Source organism: Coregonus clupeaformis, chromosome 6, assembly GCF_020615455.1.
Source record: "Coregonus clupeaformis isolate EN_2021a chromosome 6, ASM2061545v1, whole genome shotgun sequence".
NCBI classification, from domain to species: Eukaryota; Metazoa; Chordata; class Actinopteri; order Salmoniformes; family Salmonidae; genus Coregonus; species Coregonus clupeaformis.
Window position 1 is genome coordinate 7,327,836 of NC_059197.1, and position 18,100 is coordinate 7,345,935.

General features: G+C 45.2%; 1 protein-coding gene across 2 annotated transcripts in view; it reads left to right on the top strand.

Moving 5' to 3' along the window:
• Positions 1-730: 730 nt before the first annotated feature.
• irs1 (insulin receptor substrate 1) overlaps positions 731-18,100 on the top strand; it is a 102,086-nt gene continuing 84,716 nt past the window's right edge. The window contains exon 1 of one of the 2 annotated variants that reach the window (XM_041877163.1): positions 731-4,609. In XM_041877163.1, coding sequence (XP_041733097.1) covers positions 1,402-4,609 — 3,208 coding nt within the window. In that variant the 5' untranslated portion in view covers positions 731-1,401. The remainder of the gene's footprint in view (positions 4,610-18,100) is intronic. The other variant, XM_041877164.2, reaches the window with a different exon arrangement.

Sequence of the window (18,100 nt, forward strand, 5' to 3'; positions counted from 1 at the left end):
GGCACGATTTTACTGGGTTTATCCCAAATTAACTTTCTGAGCGATAAACACACGTTCACTTATTAAATGGCATTGTGATTGACATAATACATGCACAACCAAAGTCTTGTGATTGTCGTGGGACGGGAGTCGGTGTCCTTGACCATGCTGCCAAATTGTTATCCCATATCCCATTCAAAAAAACGAGGAACGAGGCACATTCTTAACCCAAGTAGTTGTTAGACAAAACATTCAGGTGTGGGCCTATGTTGGTGGACATACAAGCCAAACAAAACACAAACGAAAACAACTGAGCCATGCCTCATTATATAAATCAGTAAAATAGCGAGCCCAAGACACCATAACATCATGGTACAAGAACGCTTATCCCTGCCGTTACTCCCACTCAGAGTCGTCACTAGTTACCACATCCACAAAGTCATAAACCCCGCCCATTTCTACAATTTTAAACCTAACCGTAACCTTAACCACACTGTTAACCTTATGCCTATCCCTAACCTTAAATTAAGATCAAAAAGCTAAAAAATGAACTTTTACTACTTTGTGGCTGTGTTAACTAGTGGAAATCCTTTTTTTTTTCAAGCGCAACTACTGCACTCTAACGGATTGATATAAACTCTGGCCAATCAGATTCTTACAACGAGCCTATTATTGCAAAGGGATAGGCTGACGCGTTTTGGTGTGCCAAGGTAGGTTGTATCCTTGTTTAAACTGTCCACGCATCGAATTGTCACGTGGGCATCTCTTTTAGCGCAAGCTGGAATCGATAAGGATTGTAGCGTACTCATACAAACACCGAGTCTTGTTTTGGTAGATAGCTACTGGATTTATTAACAAAGTGGAGAAGGAAGAAAAAACTTTGCACCCACTTCACATTCAGCAGCTACGTATCACATTGGACCCTAACATATTTTCAAAGGATAATCGAATGCATTGATACATTTTTTATTTTTGTGGGTTGCACTTTTGCAAGCAGGACTATCGACTGGACAAGCCTGCCTTGGTGGTTACCGAGCATGTGAAATGGGGTCAAATGCTGACGGTGCTTGTTTTGAACTCAGCATTTGGATCTCCGGACTGAAGTGAGTTTTCCCTTATTTTGGTAGGCAATGTTTTGTCATCATAATGAATGAACAAATTAAAGAGTATGTTATTTTATTTTCTTAGGGAGAAAATGTAGCATGCTGCTTAGAAATTCCACAGCAGCACCAACGGTTTGACAACCCAGTTATTGGTTTAGCGCTGTTAGTTGAGCAAATTCAGAGTTAAAAGCAACATTAACTCACTTGTTTTCAATGGCTATATTTGGATCGAAATTCACTAATTCTATTTTTTGCTTTTTTATTTATTTATGTAAGAATAGTTGTATTTTTAAATACAAGTAGTATTTAAAATTCCAAAATGGCTAGCCCAACTACAGAGCAGCAGGGTTGTTTTTCGGATGTAAGAAAGGTGGGTTATTTAAGGAAACCCAAAAGTATGCACAAGAGGTTTTTTGTCCTGCGGGCTGCTAGTGCTGCAGGACCCTCCCGGTTGGAGTACTACGAAAACGAGAAAAAATGGAGACACAAGTCTGGGGTGCCTAAAAGGTCAATCCCGCTGGAGAGCTGCTTCAACATAAATAAAAGAGCAGATTCCAAAAACAAATACCTGGTGGCTCTTTACACCAAGGACGAGTATTTCTCTATTGCAGCGGACAGCGAGCAGGAACAAGACAGGTGGCACCAAGCACTAGTGGACCTACACAACAAAGGTAAAGTTCACAATGCTGCTGTTGGTGGCAGTGGGATGGCAGAGGAGAATTATGGCGAAACCATGCCAGGACCTGCCTTTAAAGAAGTCTGGCAAGTTATTTTGAAACCAAAGGGCCTGGGACACACCAAAAACTTAATTGGGATTTACAGATTGTGCCTAACAAATAAAACCATCAGCTTCGTAAAATTGAACTCTGACGCAGCGGCGGTCGTGCTGCAATTAATGAATATAAGGAGATGCGGTCATTCAGAGAATTTCTTTTTCATTGAAGTGGGAAGATCCGCAGTCACAGGACCGGGGGAATTTTGGATGCAAGTGGACGACTCTGTCGTGGCTCAAAATATGCATGAAACCATCCTGGAGGCGATGAAAGCGATGAGCGAGGAATTTCGTCCCAGGAGCAAAAGCCATTCCTCGTCAAACTGCTCCAACCCAATCTCTGTGCCTTTGAGAAGGCATCACCACAACAACCTGCCCCCTAGCCAAGTGGGACTGGGAAGGAGGTCCCGGGCTGAGAGTGTGACGGCCACATCGCCTGCTGGCCCGGGAAAGCACAGTCATTCATTCAGAGTGAGAGCCTCTAGTGATGGGGAGGGAACCATGTCCAGACCAGCCTCAGTGGATGGTAGCCCCTGTGTTGCCAGGACACAGTCTCACAGACACAGAGGCGCCTCCCGCCTCCACCCTCCCCTCAACCACAGCAGGTCTATCCCCATGCCCTCCTCGCGCTGCTCCCCCTCAGCAATCAGCCCAGTTAGCCTGTCCTCCAGCAGCACGAGCGGGCACGGCTCCACTTCAGACTGTCTCTACCCCCGCCGCTCCAGTGCCTCCATATCTGGCTCTCCTATTGATGGGGGATTCATTTCCTCTGATGAGTATGGATCCAGCCCCTGTGACTTCAGGAGCTCCTTCCGCAGTGTCACCCCTGAATCCTTGGGTCACACACCCCCCGCCAGGGAGGAAGAACTCAATAACTACATCTGCATGGCCAAGCCTGCAACTCTTCCTGGGGGCCACTGTGGCTGCAGCCCCCACCCCCACCGTACGCCATCCCACCTGGACGAGCTTGAGCTGGAGAAGTGCTTCAGGAAACGGACACACTCCTTGAGCACGTCTCCCCCGACAGTGTGCCACCAGAAGACCCCCTCTCAGTCCTCCACAGTATCGCTGGAGGAGTACACAGTGATGCAGCCTGCATACTCGTCATGCAGCCGAGCATCCAGCTACAGGCACTCTGCCTTCATGCCCACACACTCATACCCAGAGGAGGGCATAGACATCCCCTTAGAGGACAACAGGGTGAGCCAAAAAGATGATGGCTACATGCCCATGACCCCAGGTGTGGCACCTGCCACAGGTAAGAGTGCCGACTACATGCCCATGAGCCCCAAAAGTGTGTCGGCCCCACAGCAGATCAACTCCCGCCAGCACCCCAGAATGGACTCCAATGGGTACATGATGATGTCACCCAGCGGGAGCTGCTCACCAGACACCACAAACTATGGTCAAATCTGGTCCAATGGGGTCAACCCTAAGCTGTCTGTCGAGAGCACGGAGGAGAAGTTGTCGTCGTGCGGGGATTACATGAACATGTCGCCGGCCAGCTGCTCCATGATCAGCACGCCGCCAGACTGCTACTTCAACCTGGTGGAGGAGCCGCACAAGTCCATGTATGCCTACTTTTCCTTGCCTCGCTCCTTCAAACACAGCCACAGGAAGCTGGACCAGAACCCCCTGCGCCTCTCGCTCAGCTCTGGACGCCTGGCCTTCGGGGACTCCTCTTCCTCCTCCACGAGCAGCGACAGTCTGGGGGGACAGGGCCACAGTGGTCAGCCTGTGGTCAAGCCCAAAAGAGCTGATGTGGACAGCAGGCTGGCCAGGCCCACGAGCCTCTCTCTGGAGGGCAACAAAGCCAGCACCCTGCCTCGCGCCCGTGAGTGCCCCTTCCCCGCAGAGCCCAAGAGCCCCGGGGAGTATGTCAACATAGTGTTCAACGACAAGGCCTTCTCAGCTAGTTTGGCCACTCTCTTCTCCCCCGTGTTCCCAGGGAGTGGCCCAGAGAGGCCAGCAGAGATTTCCTCTGACTACATGAACATGCACCTGGGTGCTCAGGGCAGGGGCATTCCCTGCTGGGCAGCCAAACCCCCAGCCTCCTGCACAGATGGCTATGCTATAGTGGCCCCTGCGGCTCCCTCCTCTGTGATCCACTGTGAGAACCTCTGTAGACGGGACTACAGCAGCACACAGACTGACTACTCCAACACAGAGATGATTCTGAATGCTCCGGTGTCAGCCATTGATGTCACCCCCTTCTCCGTGTCCCCTCCCAGCCAGGACCTGTCTGTGCTGGGCGCAGGTCCCAGTGCCGTGCATTTGGGACTAATGGGCCCTCTCTCTGGGCTGAGTGCTTTCACTAGGGTTAACTCCAGCTCCATCTGGAACCAGGGAGCTAAAGTGATCCGCGCCGACCAGCAGGGTCGGCGCCGGCACAGCTCCGAGACCTTCTCCTCCACGGGAGCCCCGGTCAGCGCCGCCTCATCCTCCGTTGGGGAAGTGAAACGTCACAGCTCCGCCTCTTTCGAGAATGTGTGGCTGAAACCGGGAGAATCCCCATTATCTGCCAACGGGAGGAGAGAGAGCCCGCCAGGGCCCAGCTCTAACGGTCAAAACCAGAACAGGCTGAACTACATCGACCTGGACCTGGCTCGGGACCAGAACCTCCCAGAGTGGAGTTCCCTCCAGGCCAGAGCCAGGGACATGCAAGGTGGCAGTGCCCCAGAGGACCTGCGCGCCTATGCCAGCATTCGTTTTCAGAAAGCAGACGAGTCAAGGATGAACCCCGCTCACAGAGAAGGTAAGACTGCCCGCTCCCTGTAGCATCTTTTCCTAATGATTTTGTTTTTGTTAGTGTGTGTGTCGCAGCTGGTGTGTGTGCGTTGCATGTCTGTGTGTGGAGTCTGAGATTTGTGTGTATGTGTGTTAGCCCTCTGAAATGTTGAGCCTAATTGTGCATGAAAACACTTGTGGTATTCATGTTTCGTCATTGTGCATACCACCATTCAGATTACTGTATGGAGTGAAACATGAAGTCCCCAGTTTAGAATCATGCACATTGAAAGCAGAGAACATACTGTACTCAGTCAGTCCCAGACCTGAGTGATTCCCCTTAAGCAGGCCCACTCACGAGGTTTCTCAGGAGCCAGTTTCTGTTGCAATGTAAACATGACTAGATGAGCTTGACTTTCTACTGAGCTACTCTACTGAGGTCCAATCAGTTTAGCACAATGATGAAACATTGTGCTAAGCTAAACTAAGTATTCATGTATTAGTATTTTTAAAAGTATTTTTGGATAAGTAGCCTACAGTCTAAATTCTCCTTCCTCTTTCCATAAAGCACAAACTCTTTCCACTGTTTTTTTTTTGTTAAAGCTATAGGCTACATTTTGAAGGTGATGGTTTAAATTTTTACCTAATGCCATTAAAGAGTAGCAAAGTTTTGATGTTCCATTAAGTAACATGCAGTCGGAGCAATTGGCTGGATCCAAGATCGTAATGTTCGACCACTCCACACTCAGTCTCACTCCAACCTAATTCTCTCAGGGCGACACAAATGAAATAGGAGATGGATGAGAGGCCTCTTTGTTCCCTCTGACTGGAGTGTATTCTCAGGGCACCAGTAAATATTTCTATTTTTCAAGAAAAAAGCTCTTCATTCACAGATCGTCCAACTATAAATGTATTTTGTGAATTACATTAGCCTTTTCTCTGGGGGTGGGGGCCTACCTTGTATGCCGACATGGGTTGTTGTTGGCCATTTCCATTTAAAAGAACCCATGAGCACCAACATGTGAAGTTCATAGGAGCACATCAAATTTGTTGTCAAATGAAAGATGAGTCTATATTTTTTAGAAATTCAGGCATATATATATATATATATATATATATATATATAATTTTTTCAACCATTTTTCATCCTTAAATTAGAAATAAGCAAAGGCTTTGATTTCTGGTCAAACAGATGGAAAAGGGGTCTTAGAAAACATCTTCCTGAAAAATACTTAAAAGGTATTAGAAATACATCAACACAGGCCTCCCGAGTGGCGGAGCGGTCTTTAATGTATTTAACCTTTATTTAACTAGGCAAGTTAGTTAAGAACAAATTATTGTTTACAATGACGGCCTACCCCGGCCAAACCCGGACGACGCTGGGCCAATTAATCAGCGTAATCAACCACTGAGCACCGACCGACACCGGACGTCCATGGACATTAAAAAGTAGCTGAAATTTAGACGTCCATATTTCAGAAGTTTGGACAGCACATTACAGAACAGTATGTACAAGTGGGTAACCTGTACAAGTGTGACATGGAAATGTGTTTTTTGCATATCCCTCTCCACCTGAGACACCCTCTGAGAGTGGGGTCACAGCCAGGGGATCAGCCATTATTGACAGCGACCCTGGAGCAATTGGGGTTAATTGCCTTGCTCAAGGGCAGAACGACAGATCTTTACCTTTTCGTCTCGGGGATTCGATTCAGCAACATTTCAGTTACTGGCCCAACTATCCTAACCACCCAACTACCTGCCGCCCAGTACTGTGCTGTGCTCTACTGTGTCCAAACTTGTGAAACATAGACATCTATGATTGGTTCAGATTTGGTCCGTCTGTCCGTACCAACCAAATTTGGTCGTGTTTGGGGGGACCTCATTAGAATAATAGCAAATGTGTAGAATAATACCCAAATATGCAAACGAGGATATTGCATTTTTCTACCTTTGTGTACATGTTCAAGAAACATCACAATGAATACATGACATATCCATAATTATGCACTTCTGTATAGTACAGATCAGGGACCCATGATGTCATTCAGTTACTGTCATTCTGTTATCAGCTGTTAATCCACTTGACTTACTGTAGTTCAATTAAAATAGTTTTTTAAAACTCAAGGTGTCACATCATAGGTGACACCCCATTATTTCTGCAGACATCTTTGAATCTTAATTTAGAGTACATATTTACACGTTTTTTTTACCGTCATTCTGTGATGTAAACTTTACAAGTATACTGAACAAAAATATAAACGCAACATGCAACAATTTTTTTGCTAAACTACAGTTCATATAAGGAAATCCGTCAATTGAAATAAATTCATTAGGCACTAATCTATGGATTTCACATGACTGGGAATACAGATATGCATCTGTTGGTCACATATACCTTCATCAGAAAAGCAGTCAGTATCTGGTGTGACCACTATTATCCTCAGGCAACGCGACACATCTCCTTCGCATGACCTGTGGAATGTTGTCCCACTCCTCTTCAATGGCTGTGCTAAGTTGCTTGATATTGGCTGGAACTGAAACACCCTGTCGTACACGTCGGTCCAGAGCATCCCAAACATGCTCAATGGGTGACATGTCTGGTGAGTATGCAGGCCATGGAAGAACTGGGACATTTTCAGCTTCCAGGAATTGTGTACAGATCCTTGCGACATGGGGCCGTGCATTATCATGCTGAAACATGAGGTGATAGCGGCGGATGAATGGCACAACAATGGGCCTCACGATCGATAAAATGCAATTCTGTTTGTTGTCCGTAGCTTATGCCTGTTCATACCATAACCCCACCACCACCATGGGGCACTAGTTCACAACATTGACATCAGCAAACCGCTCGCCCACACGACGCCATACAGCCTGCGTTTTATTTTTATTTATTTTTATTTTTTTGTCATTTAGCAGACGCTCTTATCCAGAGCGACTTACAGTTACAACAACCCTGGCATTGCAAACGCCATGCTCTACCAACTAACGCCGGTTGGACCTACAGCCAAATTCTCTAAAATGACGTTGGAAGCAGCTTATGGTAGAGAGATTAACATTCAATTATCTGGCAACAGCTCTGGTGGACATTCCTGTAGTCAGCATGCCAATTGCACGCTCCCTCAAAACTTGAGACATCTGTGGCATTGTGTTGTGTGACAAAATTGCACATGGTAGAGTGGCCTTTTATTGTCCCCAGCACAAGGTGCACCTGTGTAATAATTATGCTTTTTAATCAGCTTCTTGATATGCCACACCTATTAGGTGGATGTATTATCTTGGCAAAGGAGATATGCTCACTAACAGAGATGTGAACAAATGTGAGCACAGAATTTGAGTGAAATTAGCTTTTTGTGCCTATGGAACATTTCTGGTATCTTTTATTTCGGCTCATGAAACATGGAACCAACACTTTATATGTTGCGTTTATATTTGTGTTCAGTGTAAATGTGTTTTTGTAAAATGTTCTGTGGAAATTGTTGAAAGTAGTCCCTGTGCAATCAATGGTTTTAGTTTGGCATACATTTTATGGTGAAACATTTGAGTCTCAGGGTCATTCTTTTACCATGGAATTGCCCTGTTGTTTTTTTAGTGTGTGTGCCAGTACGTACTGTGCATTCGGAAAGTATGCTGACACCTTGACTTTTTCCACATTTTGTTACGTTACAGCCGTATTCTAAAACTGATGAAACTGTTTGTTTTTCTCGTCAATATACACACAATACCCCATAATGACAAAGCAAAAACTTAAATATCACATTTTACATAAGTATTCAGACCCTTTACTTTGTTGAAGCACCTTTGGCAGCGATTACAGCCTCGAGTCTTCTTGGGTATGACGCTACAAGCTTGGCACACCTGTATTTGGAGAGTTTCTCCCATTCTTCTCTGCAGATCCTCTCAAGCTCTGTCAGGTTGGATGGGGAGCGTCGCTGCACAGCTATTTTCAGGTCTTTCCAGAGATGTTCGATCGGGTTCAAGTCCGGGTTCTGGCTGGGCCACACAAGGACATTCAGAGACTTGTCCCAAAGCCACTCCTGCGTTGTCTTGGCTGTGTGCTTAGGGTCGTTGTCCTGTTGGAAGGTGAACCTTCGCCCCAGTCTGAGGTCCTGAGTGCTCTGGAGCAGGTTTTCATCAAGGATCTCTCTGTACTTTGCTCCGTTCATCTTTCCCTCGATCCTGACTAGTCCCATAGAAAATCTGTGGAGGGAGCTGAAGGTTCGAATTGCCAAACGTCAGCCTCGAAACCTTAATGACTTGGAGAAGATCTGCAAAGAGGAGTGGAACAAAATCCCTCCTGAGATGTGTGCAAACCTGGGGGCCAACTACAAGAAACGTCTGACCTCTGATTGCCAACAAGGGTTTTGCCACCAAGTACTAAGTCATGTTTTGCAGAGGGGTCAAATACGTATTTCCCTCATTAAAATGCAAATCAATTTATAACATTTTTTACATGCATTTTTCTGGATTTTTTGGTTGTTATTCTGTCTCTCACTGTTCAAATAAACCTACCATTAAAATTATAGACTGATCATTTCTTTGTCAATGGGCAAACGTACAAAATCAGCAGGGGATCAAATACTTTTTTCCCTCACTGTATATGTATATATTCTTAAATCCCATTCCTTACAAGTTTTGTGTGTATTGGGTATATGTTGTGAAATTGTTAGATATTACTGCACTGTCGGAGCTAGAAGCACAAGCATTTCGCTACACCCGCTATAACGTCTGCTAAACACGTGTATGTGACATACAATTTCATTTGTGTGTGTGGTGGTGGGGGGGGTTGAATTGCATAGCCCTTCTCCTCTGCGTATTTGCACCTTCAAGAAGCCCCCACTCCCCTGCCCCCCAGACACTTTCGCTGGATTGGTGGGTAGGAAGAGCGTGGGGCCACTGAGGTGTGACTAAGCCAGGGGAAAGTGTGTTTAACATGTCAATGACGAAACAATGTCTTGTTTATACTCGTGAAATGGAGGTTGTGTGTTTGTAAGGGAGCATGCAGGAACAAGATGCGTCTTGTGTGTGTGTTTTCTTGGTACCTTGGCTAATCTTATTTACTTTCTCACACTTTTATTTAAGAAAAATACCTTTAAATGCATTATTACTAGCATAGATTTTGGAATAAAACAATTATGCACTTTTTTTGCTATTGCATGCACAATTAGAAAAAATGTTTGTACTACATTTACATTTAAGTCATTTAGCAGACGCTCTTATCCAGAGTGACTTACAAATTGGTGCATTCAATTTAGGATAGCCAGTGGGACAACCACCCCCCTTTTTATTTTTCCTTTATTATTTTAAATGTGGGTGAGGGTGGGGGGGGGTAGAAGGATTACTGTTATACTATTCTAGGTATTCCTTAAAGAGGTAGGGTTTCAAGTGTCTCCGGAATGTGGTCAGTGACTCCGCTGTCCTGGCGTCGTGGGGGAGCTTGTTCCACCATTGGGGTGCCAGAGCAGCGAATAGCTTTGACTGGGCTGAGCGAGAACTGTGCTTCCGTAGAGGTAGGGGGGCTAGCAGGCCAGAGGTGGATGAACGTAGTGCCCTCGTTTGGGTGTAGGGTCTGATCAGAGCCTGAAGGTAAGGAGGTGCCGTTCCCCTCACAGCTCCGTAGGCAAGCACCATGGTTTTGTAGTAGATGCGAGCTTCAACTGGAAGCCAGTGGAGTGTGCGGAGGAGCGGGGTGACATGAGAGAACTTGGGAAGGTTGAACACCAGACGGGCTGCAGCGTTCTGGATAAGTTGTAGGGGTTTAATGGCACAGGCAGGGAGCCCAGCTAACAGCGAGTTGCAGTAATCCAGACGGGAGATGACAAGTGCCTGGATTAGGACCTGTGCCGCTTTCTGTGTAAGGTAGGGTCGTACTCTGCGAATGTTGTAGAGCATGAACCTGCAGGATCGGGTCACCGCTTTGATGTTAACGGAGAACGACAGGGTGTTGTCCAGGGTCACGCCAAGGTTCTTTGCACTCTGGGACACTAGACATACATACATCCATGCGTCCCTACAAACAACGTGTGTCTGTGTCTGAGGTCTGGTATAGCATAGTGCCTATTGGTGGAACTGGAGAAAATCTCACCCACCCCCACAGTGCTCTTCTCCTCTCCTGTCTGCGTGACAGATAATGATGCTGGTCACTGTGACGATACCTGTCTGTCACGTGCCACCCTTTTTAGGGTGTCACATGGGATTAGTAGGCCATGCATGGGCTGGGGTGAAAAGGATCACAGGGCGCCGAGCCACGATTGGCGGAGCTGGAGCAGGGGAAAAGGCTTTAGTTTAGTGTGTGTTAGGGTTGGGCTTTTCATGGTTATTTACCCCTAAAATATTGTGATAAGATGGTATCGCCCCCTATTGGCCAACCCCACCCATGTTTGTATTTTCTTTTAGAAAACAAAAGTTGAAATATATACCCTAGCGTGAGCCTCTATGGGAGAAAAGAGATAAATCACAACATTGACAAAATATATTTAGTGGAGTCAAATCTTTTCTAGTAGCCTATTCCACTCTGGTGGAGCTTTGGCACCAAAGAGGTGTGTTGGCATGTCTGGGTGTACTGAAGTGCGCAGATGGAGTGATTGACACAGTCAACAAGCCTCACTGGCTGTGCGTCGTGTGATTGGTTAATCATTATAGGCCGCAGGAGCAAGCAACTCTGCTTTCCTCAGAACTGGATAATTATAAACGTATTCACATGTTTGCTTATCCTCTCTTATTAGGGCTAAGCTGCTATGCATTGAAGGTAATATTATTCACATTGCTAGAATAATATTGAAATAGGCCTAGGCTAACATCTGCGCACTTCAAACTGTTACAGACCTATATCCATCCTGCCCTGCATTTCGAAAGTTTTTGAAAGCCAAGTTAACAAACAGATCACCGACCATTTCGAATCCCACCGTACCTTCTCCGCTATGCAATCCGGTTTCCGAGCTGGTCATGGGTGTACTTCAGCCACGCACAAGGTCCTAAACGATATTATAACCGCGATCGATAATAGACAGAACTGTGCAGCCGTCTTCATCGACCTGGCCAAGGCTTTCGACTCTGTCAACCACCACATTCTTATTGGCAGACTAAATAGCCTTGGTTTCTCAAATGACTACCTCGCCTGGTTCACCAACTACTTCTCAGATAGAGTTCAATGTGTCAAATCGGAGGGCCTGTTGTCTGGACCTATGGCAGTCTCTATGGGGGTGCCACAGGGTTCAATTGTTGGGCTGACTCTTTTCTCCGTGTATATCAATGATGTCGCTCTTGCTGCTGGTGACTCTCAGATCCACCTCTACGCAGACGACACCATTTTGTATACATCTGGCCCTTCATTGGACACTGTGTTAACAAACCTCCAAACGAGCTTCAATGCCATACAACACTCCTTCAGTAGCCTCCAACTGCTCTTAAAAACTAGTAAAACTAAATGCATGCTCTTCAATCGAACGCTGCTGGCACCCGGCCACCCGACTAGAATCACTACTCTCTCGACGGGTCTGACCTAGAGTATGTGGACAACTACAAATACCTAGGTGTCTGGTTAGACTGTAAACTCTCCTTCCAGACTCACATTAAGAATCTCCAATCCAAAATTAAATCCAGAATCGGCTTCCTATTTCGCAACAAAGCCTCCTTCACTCATGCCCTCGTAAAACTGACTATCCTACCGATCCTTGACTTCGGCGATGTCATTTACAAAATAGCCTCCAACACTCTACTCAGCAAATTGGATGTAGTCTATCACAGTGCCATCCGTTTTGTCTCCAAAGCCCCATACACTACCCACCACTGTGACCTGTACGCTCTTGTTGGCTGGTCCTCACTACATGTTCGTCGTCAAACCCACTGGCTCCAGGCCATCTATAAATCACTGCTAGGCAAATCCCCGCCTTATCTTAGCTCATTGGTCACCATAGCAGCACCCACCCGTAGTCTGCGCTCCAGCAGGTATATCTCACTAGTCATCTCAAAAGCCAACACCTCCTTTGGCCGCCATTCCTTCCAGTTCTCTGCTGCCAATGACTGGAACAAATTGCAAAAATCTCTGAAGCTGGAGACTCTTATCTCCCTCACTATCTTTAAGCATCAGTTGTCAGAGCACCTTACCGATCACTGCACCTGTACACAGCCCATCTGAAATTAGCCCACCCAACTACCTCATCCCTATATTGTTATTTATTTTGCTCTTTTGCACCCCAGTATCTCTATTTGCACATAGGCTATTGCACATCTAGCATTCCAGTGTTAATACAAATTGTAATTATTTTGCACTATAGCCTATTTATTGCCTAACCTCCATAACTTGCTACATTTGCACACACTGTATATATATTTTCTGTTGTATTTTTTGACTTTGTTTTTTTTACCCCATATGTAACTCTGTTGTTTTTATCGCACTGCTTTGCTTTATCTTGGCCAGGTCGCAGTTGTAAATGAGAACTTGTTCTCAACTGGCTTACCTGGTTAAATAAAGGTGAAATAAAAAATAAAATACAAATAAAATAAAAACTAGGCTACTCATTGTTTTGTTTCATAAGCTTTCCTCAGCTGTAACATAAGTTTTCTTTAGACTTCTCATTCAATTTTTCCATCTTGGTAGTGTTAACTCGATTTCTGTCATAATGCTTTGCTCAACTGTAAAGTTTGTTCAAATGTAGAATAAAATGTTTCTATCTTGCAATTGTTTGTTCAATCTCATTATTACCTTAGGCCTTCTGAGATTCTGTAAATATAACATATTAATTGAAGTAGGCAATACGAATATTGCCAATTTATTCAGAATGTCACCCATGCGCTGCCCTGCTGTGCACCGCCTGACTCAGTTCTTCTTTTTACTGCGCAAGGCCAGTCAGTTGAAAATAGGTTAGGTATCGTCTGTCACATCACAATGTTGTCACCATCGACGATGGCTGTTAATCATCGTCGATAGTAATAATATGCCCCACCCCCCCACAGACCCACGTACGCCACTCATATTTGTGTCAAGTTTTGGGGGGGATATCCCACTGTGCTATTTGTCATTATGGGGTATTGTGTGTAGATTTATAAGTGGAAAAAACAATTTAATCCATTTTAGAATAAGGCTGTATATGCATATATGACTATTGTTCTACACATTGGCTATTATTCGAATGAGCTCCGTCCCCAACCAAGACTACATTTCTGAAACAATCATAGATGTCTGTTTCAGATGTTTGGACATAACAGTACAGTAGAGTACAGTAAAGTATAGTTCACTACAGAAGAGTAGACTACAATACAATACAGTATATTATACTTTTCTTTACTCTAGTGTGCTCTACTGTACTGAACTGTACTCTACTTTACTTTACTGTACTCTACTGTGCTTCACTGTACTATACTGTACTCTGCTGTCCAAACTTGTGAAACATGGATGTCTATGTTTGGGCCAAATCAAGGCCTGTCCAGACCGGACCAAATATTTGCTAACATTTCTAACAACCTGTTTTTGCTTTGTCATTATGGGGTATTGTGTGTAGATTGTAAAATGGTTTCTCACCAACTACACAGAAACCCCATAATGACAAAGTGAAAACATGTTAAAAATGTTTTGTTGCAAATACTGTAATATCTCATTTACATAAGTATTCACACCCGCGTCAATACTTTGTAGATTGAAGATTGCTGTGATTACAGCTTTGAGTCGTCTTAAATGTATCCGCTTTGCACATCTGGATTTGGGGATTTTCTCCCATTTTTCCTTGCAGACTTTCTCAAGCTCTGTTAAGTTAGATGGGAAGTGGCGTTGAACAGCAATCTTCAAGTCTTTCCACAGATTTTCAATGGGATTCAAGTCTGGGCTTTCGCTGGGCCACTGAAGGTCTTTCACATTTTTGTTCTGAAGCCATTCCAGCGTTGCTTTAGCTGTATGCTTGGGGTCATTGTCCTGTTGGAACGTAAATATTCACCCCCAGTCGAAGGTTGCTTGCACTCTGAAGGATTTGCCTGTATTTGGCTCCATTCGTTGTTCCCTCTATCCTTACCAGTCTCCCAATCCCTGCTGCTGGAAAGCATCCCCATATCATGATGCTGCCACCGCAATGCTTCACGGTAGGGATGGTGTTAGACGGGTGATGAGCTGTGCCTGGTTTTCTCCAGACATAGCGCTTTGCATTCAGGCCAAAGAGTAAAATGTTTGTCTCATCAGACAACAGACTCTTGCCTTTTTTGCAAAATCCAGGCATGCTGTCGTGCCTTTTTCTAAGGTGAGGCTTCTGTCTGGCCACTCTCCCTTAAAGTCAAGATTGTTAAAGTGCTGTAGATACTGTTATCTTTCTGGCAAGTTCTCCCATCTCAGCCAAGGAGCTCTGTAGTTCTGTCAGTGGTCATTGGGTTCTTGGTCATGTTAATTTAGAGTTATTAATGTAACTCTAGTTGTTCTACAAACGTTGGGCTATATGTTTTGGTTTTTAATACATTGTAAGGCTGCATGATGCAACTCTAATGATGATATATATATTTTTGCTTGAAAGGCATGCGCTCTGCTTAGTTTTTTTGCACAGGCTGTACACATTCCGCAAGTCTCTCATTCACAATTTGAGAAGCACTTTCCCGGCGGCATCCCCTTTGTGTGGCCATAATGCACCCTAAAAAATCCATGCCTTTTGCATCCCTTCTCCCTAAATGCTGCCCGCTCCAAAGCACCTCTCACCTCACTCACACAGCTCTCCATCACGTGATCGGGTCTTTCTCACAGGCTACAAGTGAAGACGGACACATTGGGGACGCAACTGCGCGTGTCCTTATCCAATTCCGAGCTGCATATTGAAGATATTGGAACAACTGTCCACATTTAGTTTTCGTCAGCCAACAAGATGAGTAGGCTTAATGAACAGCAAAAGCGCTAGCCTATGTCAACCTACTATCCCCCATAGTACAAAAGTTGACCTATTCTGTGCAATAAATAAATATTCCAAACAGATACTTTTTTACGCAATGAGGCTGACGCAACCGACCAGAACATTTAGCTTAAAATGTTGATAAACTATTAGATTATTTCTTCACATAATAAGCGCAGCAATGCGCACACGGCAGTAGGCTTTAAGCGCAAATGTTCCATTAGCGGGAAAACACCATTATCAAAAGTGACCACAAATGCAATTATGCATGTAATGCTTTTATTATAAAGGTGCATTTTTATGGTGAAAATGATCTTCCCCAAACTTGAAACTCACGTGCTGCGTATGTATGCCAGTTAGGCTCTACACCTGTTGTAAAGCGGATTAATGTGCTTCATTTTAAGAAGTTATTTGGCCACTTTAGTTGTGATACAAACCTTATCAAAACATATAGGCCTATGGGCTAGGCTACATGAGGTATGTGACTATGATTCGAAAAAGTCACACAAAAAAGGCATTGTTTCTTGCCTTAAGCTGGGCGTCAAAGCGATTAGAGGGAGGTAGAGTGCTGAGTAACAGGAAGTTAGCAAGTTTGGTAGGCTACTAATGACCATCAGCAGCATCAGAGCTTGGAGAAGCCAAATTACTGTGACTAAACGGTCACATGGAATTTGACTGCCTTCATGACCGCCGGTGTGGCGGTAATACGGTCACCGCAACAGCCCTAGCTATAACACTACCAATATTAACTTCATTGACCTGATCATTTTATTTGACCTGAAAATTATATTTGATTGATTTTAGGCTACTCACATAATTTGGATTATATTAGCTAGGTTTCCACCCACTTAAAAAAAGAAAAGTGCACAGAAATATATGTACACAATTCTGCCAGATGTGTTTTTCGATCAAACTGTCTTATTGTGAATAAAAAGCTGTGCGTAATGACGTCACATGCTGAATAAGCAGTCGCTTAGCTTTTCATTCACCAAATAAAAAAATGAAAGTTCCATGTGTTTCCATCCCATTGTAAACTATATCAATGATTTTTCCATAAGTATTGTGATAAACAGCAAATGTTCCCATTCTGGTCTTGTGAGTTACATGGCTATTGACTGTCTATATTGACTGTTCAATTAGTTTGTTTGACCAAGGGTTCACACTTTGATTCCCCTCAACTCTAGATTTATTCTAGTTTTATATAGCCACATTACTTTAATGTTTATTTTCCAAAGATGGACAGATCCCAAGTTATTTGGCTGGACTGGGTCTCTGGGTATGTGAGCCTGCCTCTCGGCTCGCAGCTCTGTGAACCTGATGCTCTGACAGTGTGGTTAGACAGTTGGGTTAGCTGCCGAGCCAATGAGCTGAGACCGAAGCGAGTGGACTTGGAGGAAAGCAACGCTTTGTCTTCTGTCTTGCTCCCCACCCTCCCCGCCAGCTCAGCCCGCCCTCCCCGCCAACTCAGCCCGCCCTCCCCGCCAACTCAGCCCGCCTGCCTCCAAGGGATCTGCCCGGCTGGCCGACTTGGAGCACTGAGTGCATTGTCCTCACTTCACCTCCTCTCTCCCAGCGGCACTTGGCAGGCGGGCTGCGTCTGGTCCGGGGCTCAGTAGTAATGCTGCGAGCTGTGGGACCTAGAAGTGGAGGAGCCGGGACTGTGGGACAGCTCAGTTGTAGGGAACCCAGAGAGCCTCTGGGGCTTGTTCTGCTAGTTGTGGCCCCCTGCATTGGTAGGTTGGGTGTCTGTGTCAGTCACGCTGTCCACCAGGGACATATTTTTATTTTACCTTTCTTTTGACAGGGAGTAGTCAATGCTGAGACCAAGGTCTATTTTCCAGATGAGCCCTGTATAGCACCACAATACACATCAAAATACAATAAACACATTAAACTACACATTATTATACACAACAATACACAAAAAGCAAAACACAATCATAAAAAACTGACACATTCTTCAGTATAAAGGTCCCCTAACAACCATCTGAAATGCCCTAGAGGCAACAATTTTTAAGTGTGAATCGAACCCACAACCCTGGCGTTGCAAACGCCATGCTCTACCAACTGAGCTACATCCCTTCCGGCCATTCCCTCCACTACCCTGGACGACGCTGGGCCAATTGTGCGCCGCCCCATGGGTCTCCCGGTCGCGGCCGGCTACGACAGAGCCTGGATACGAACCAGGATCTCTAGTGGCACATCTCCCGAGTGGCGTAGTGGTCTAAGGCACTGCATTGCAGTGCTAGCTGTGCCACTAGAGATCCTGGTTCGTATCCAGGCTCTGTCGTAGCCGGCCGCGACCGGGAGACCCATGGGGCGGCGCACAATTGGCCCAGCGTCGTCTGAGGGAAATGGTTTCACTCCGGGCCAAAGACAATATCAGAACAGCACACAGCTAGTATGTCTGAAATTAGAATGTAATATTTTATATCACACCTTAACATTTTTGTTGTTCATGTATCCAAACAAGGCTAAATTATCCTAAAGTGAGACACTGGGCAGCATTGTGTAGGCTAGATGACTGTTGCTCTTTGTGCCCCGCCTTCTGGAAATGATTATAGGGGAAACACTACACTGAAGGCCCTCTGATCAGACACAGGTCTATGATGTCATCTCCCTCCCTCCGCTCCGAACGGTACTGTCTGACTGAGGCATAA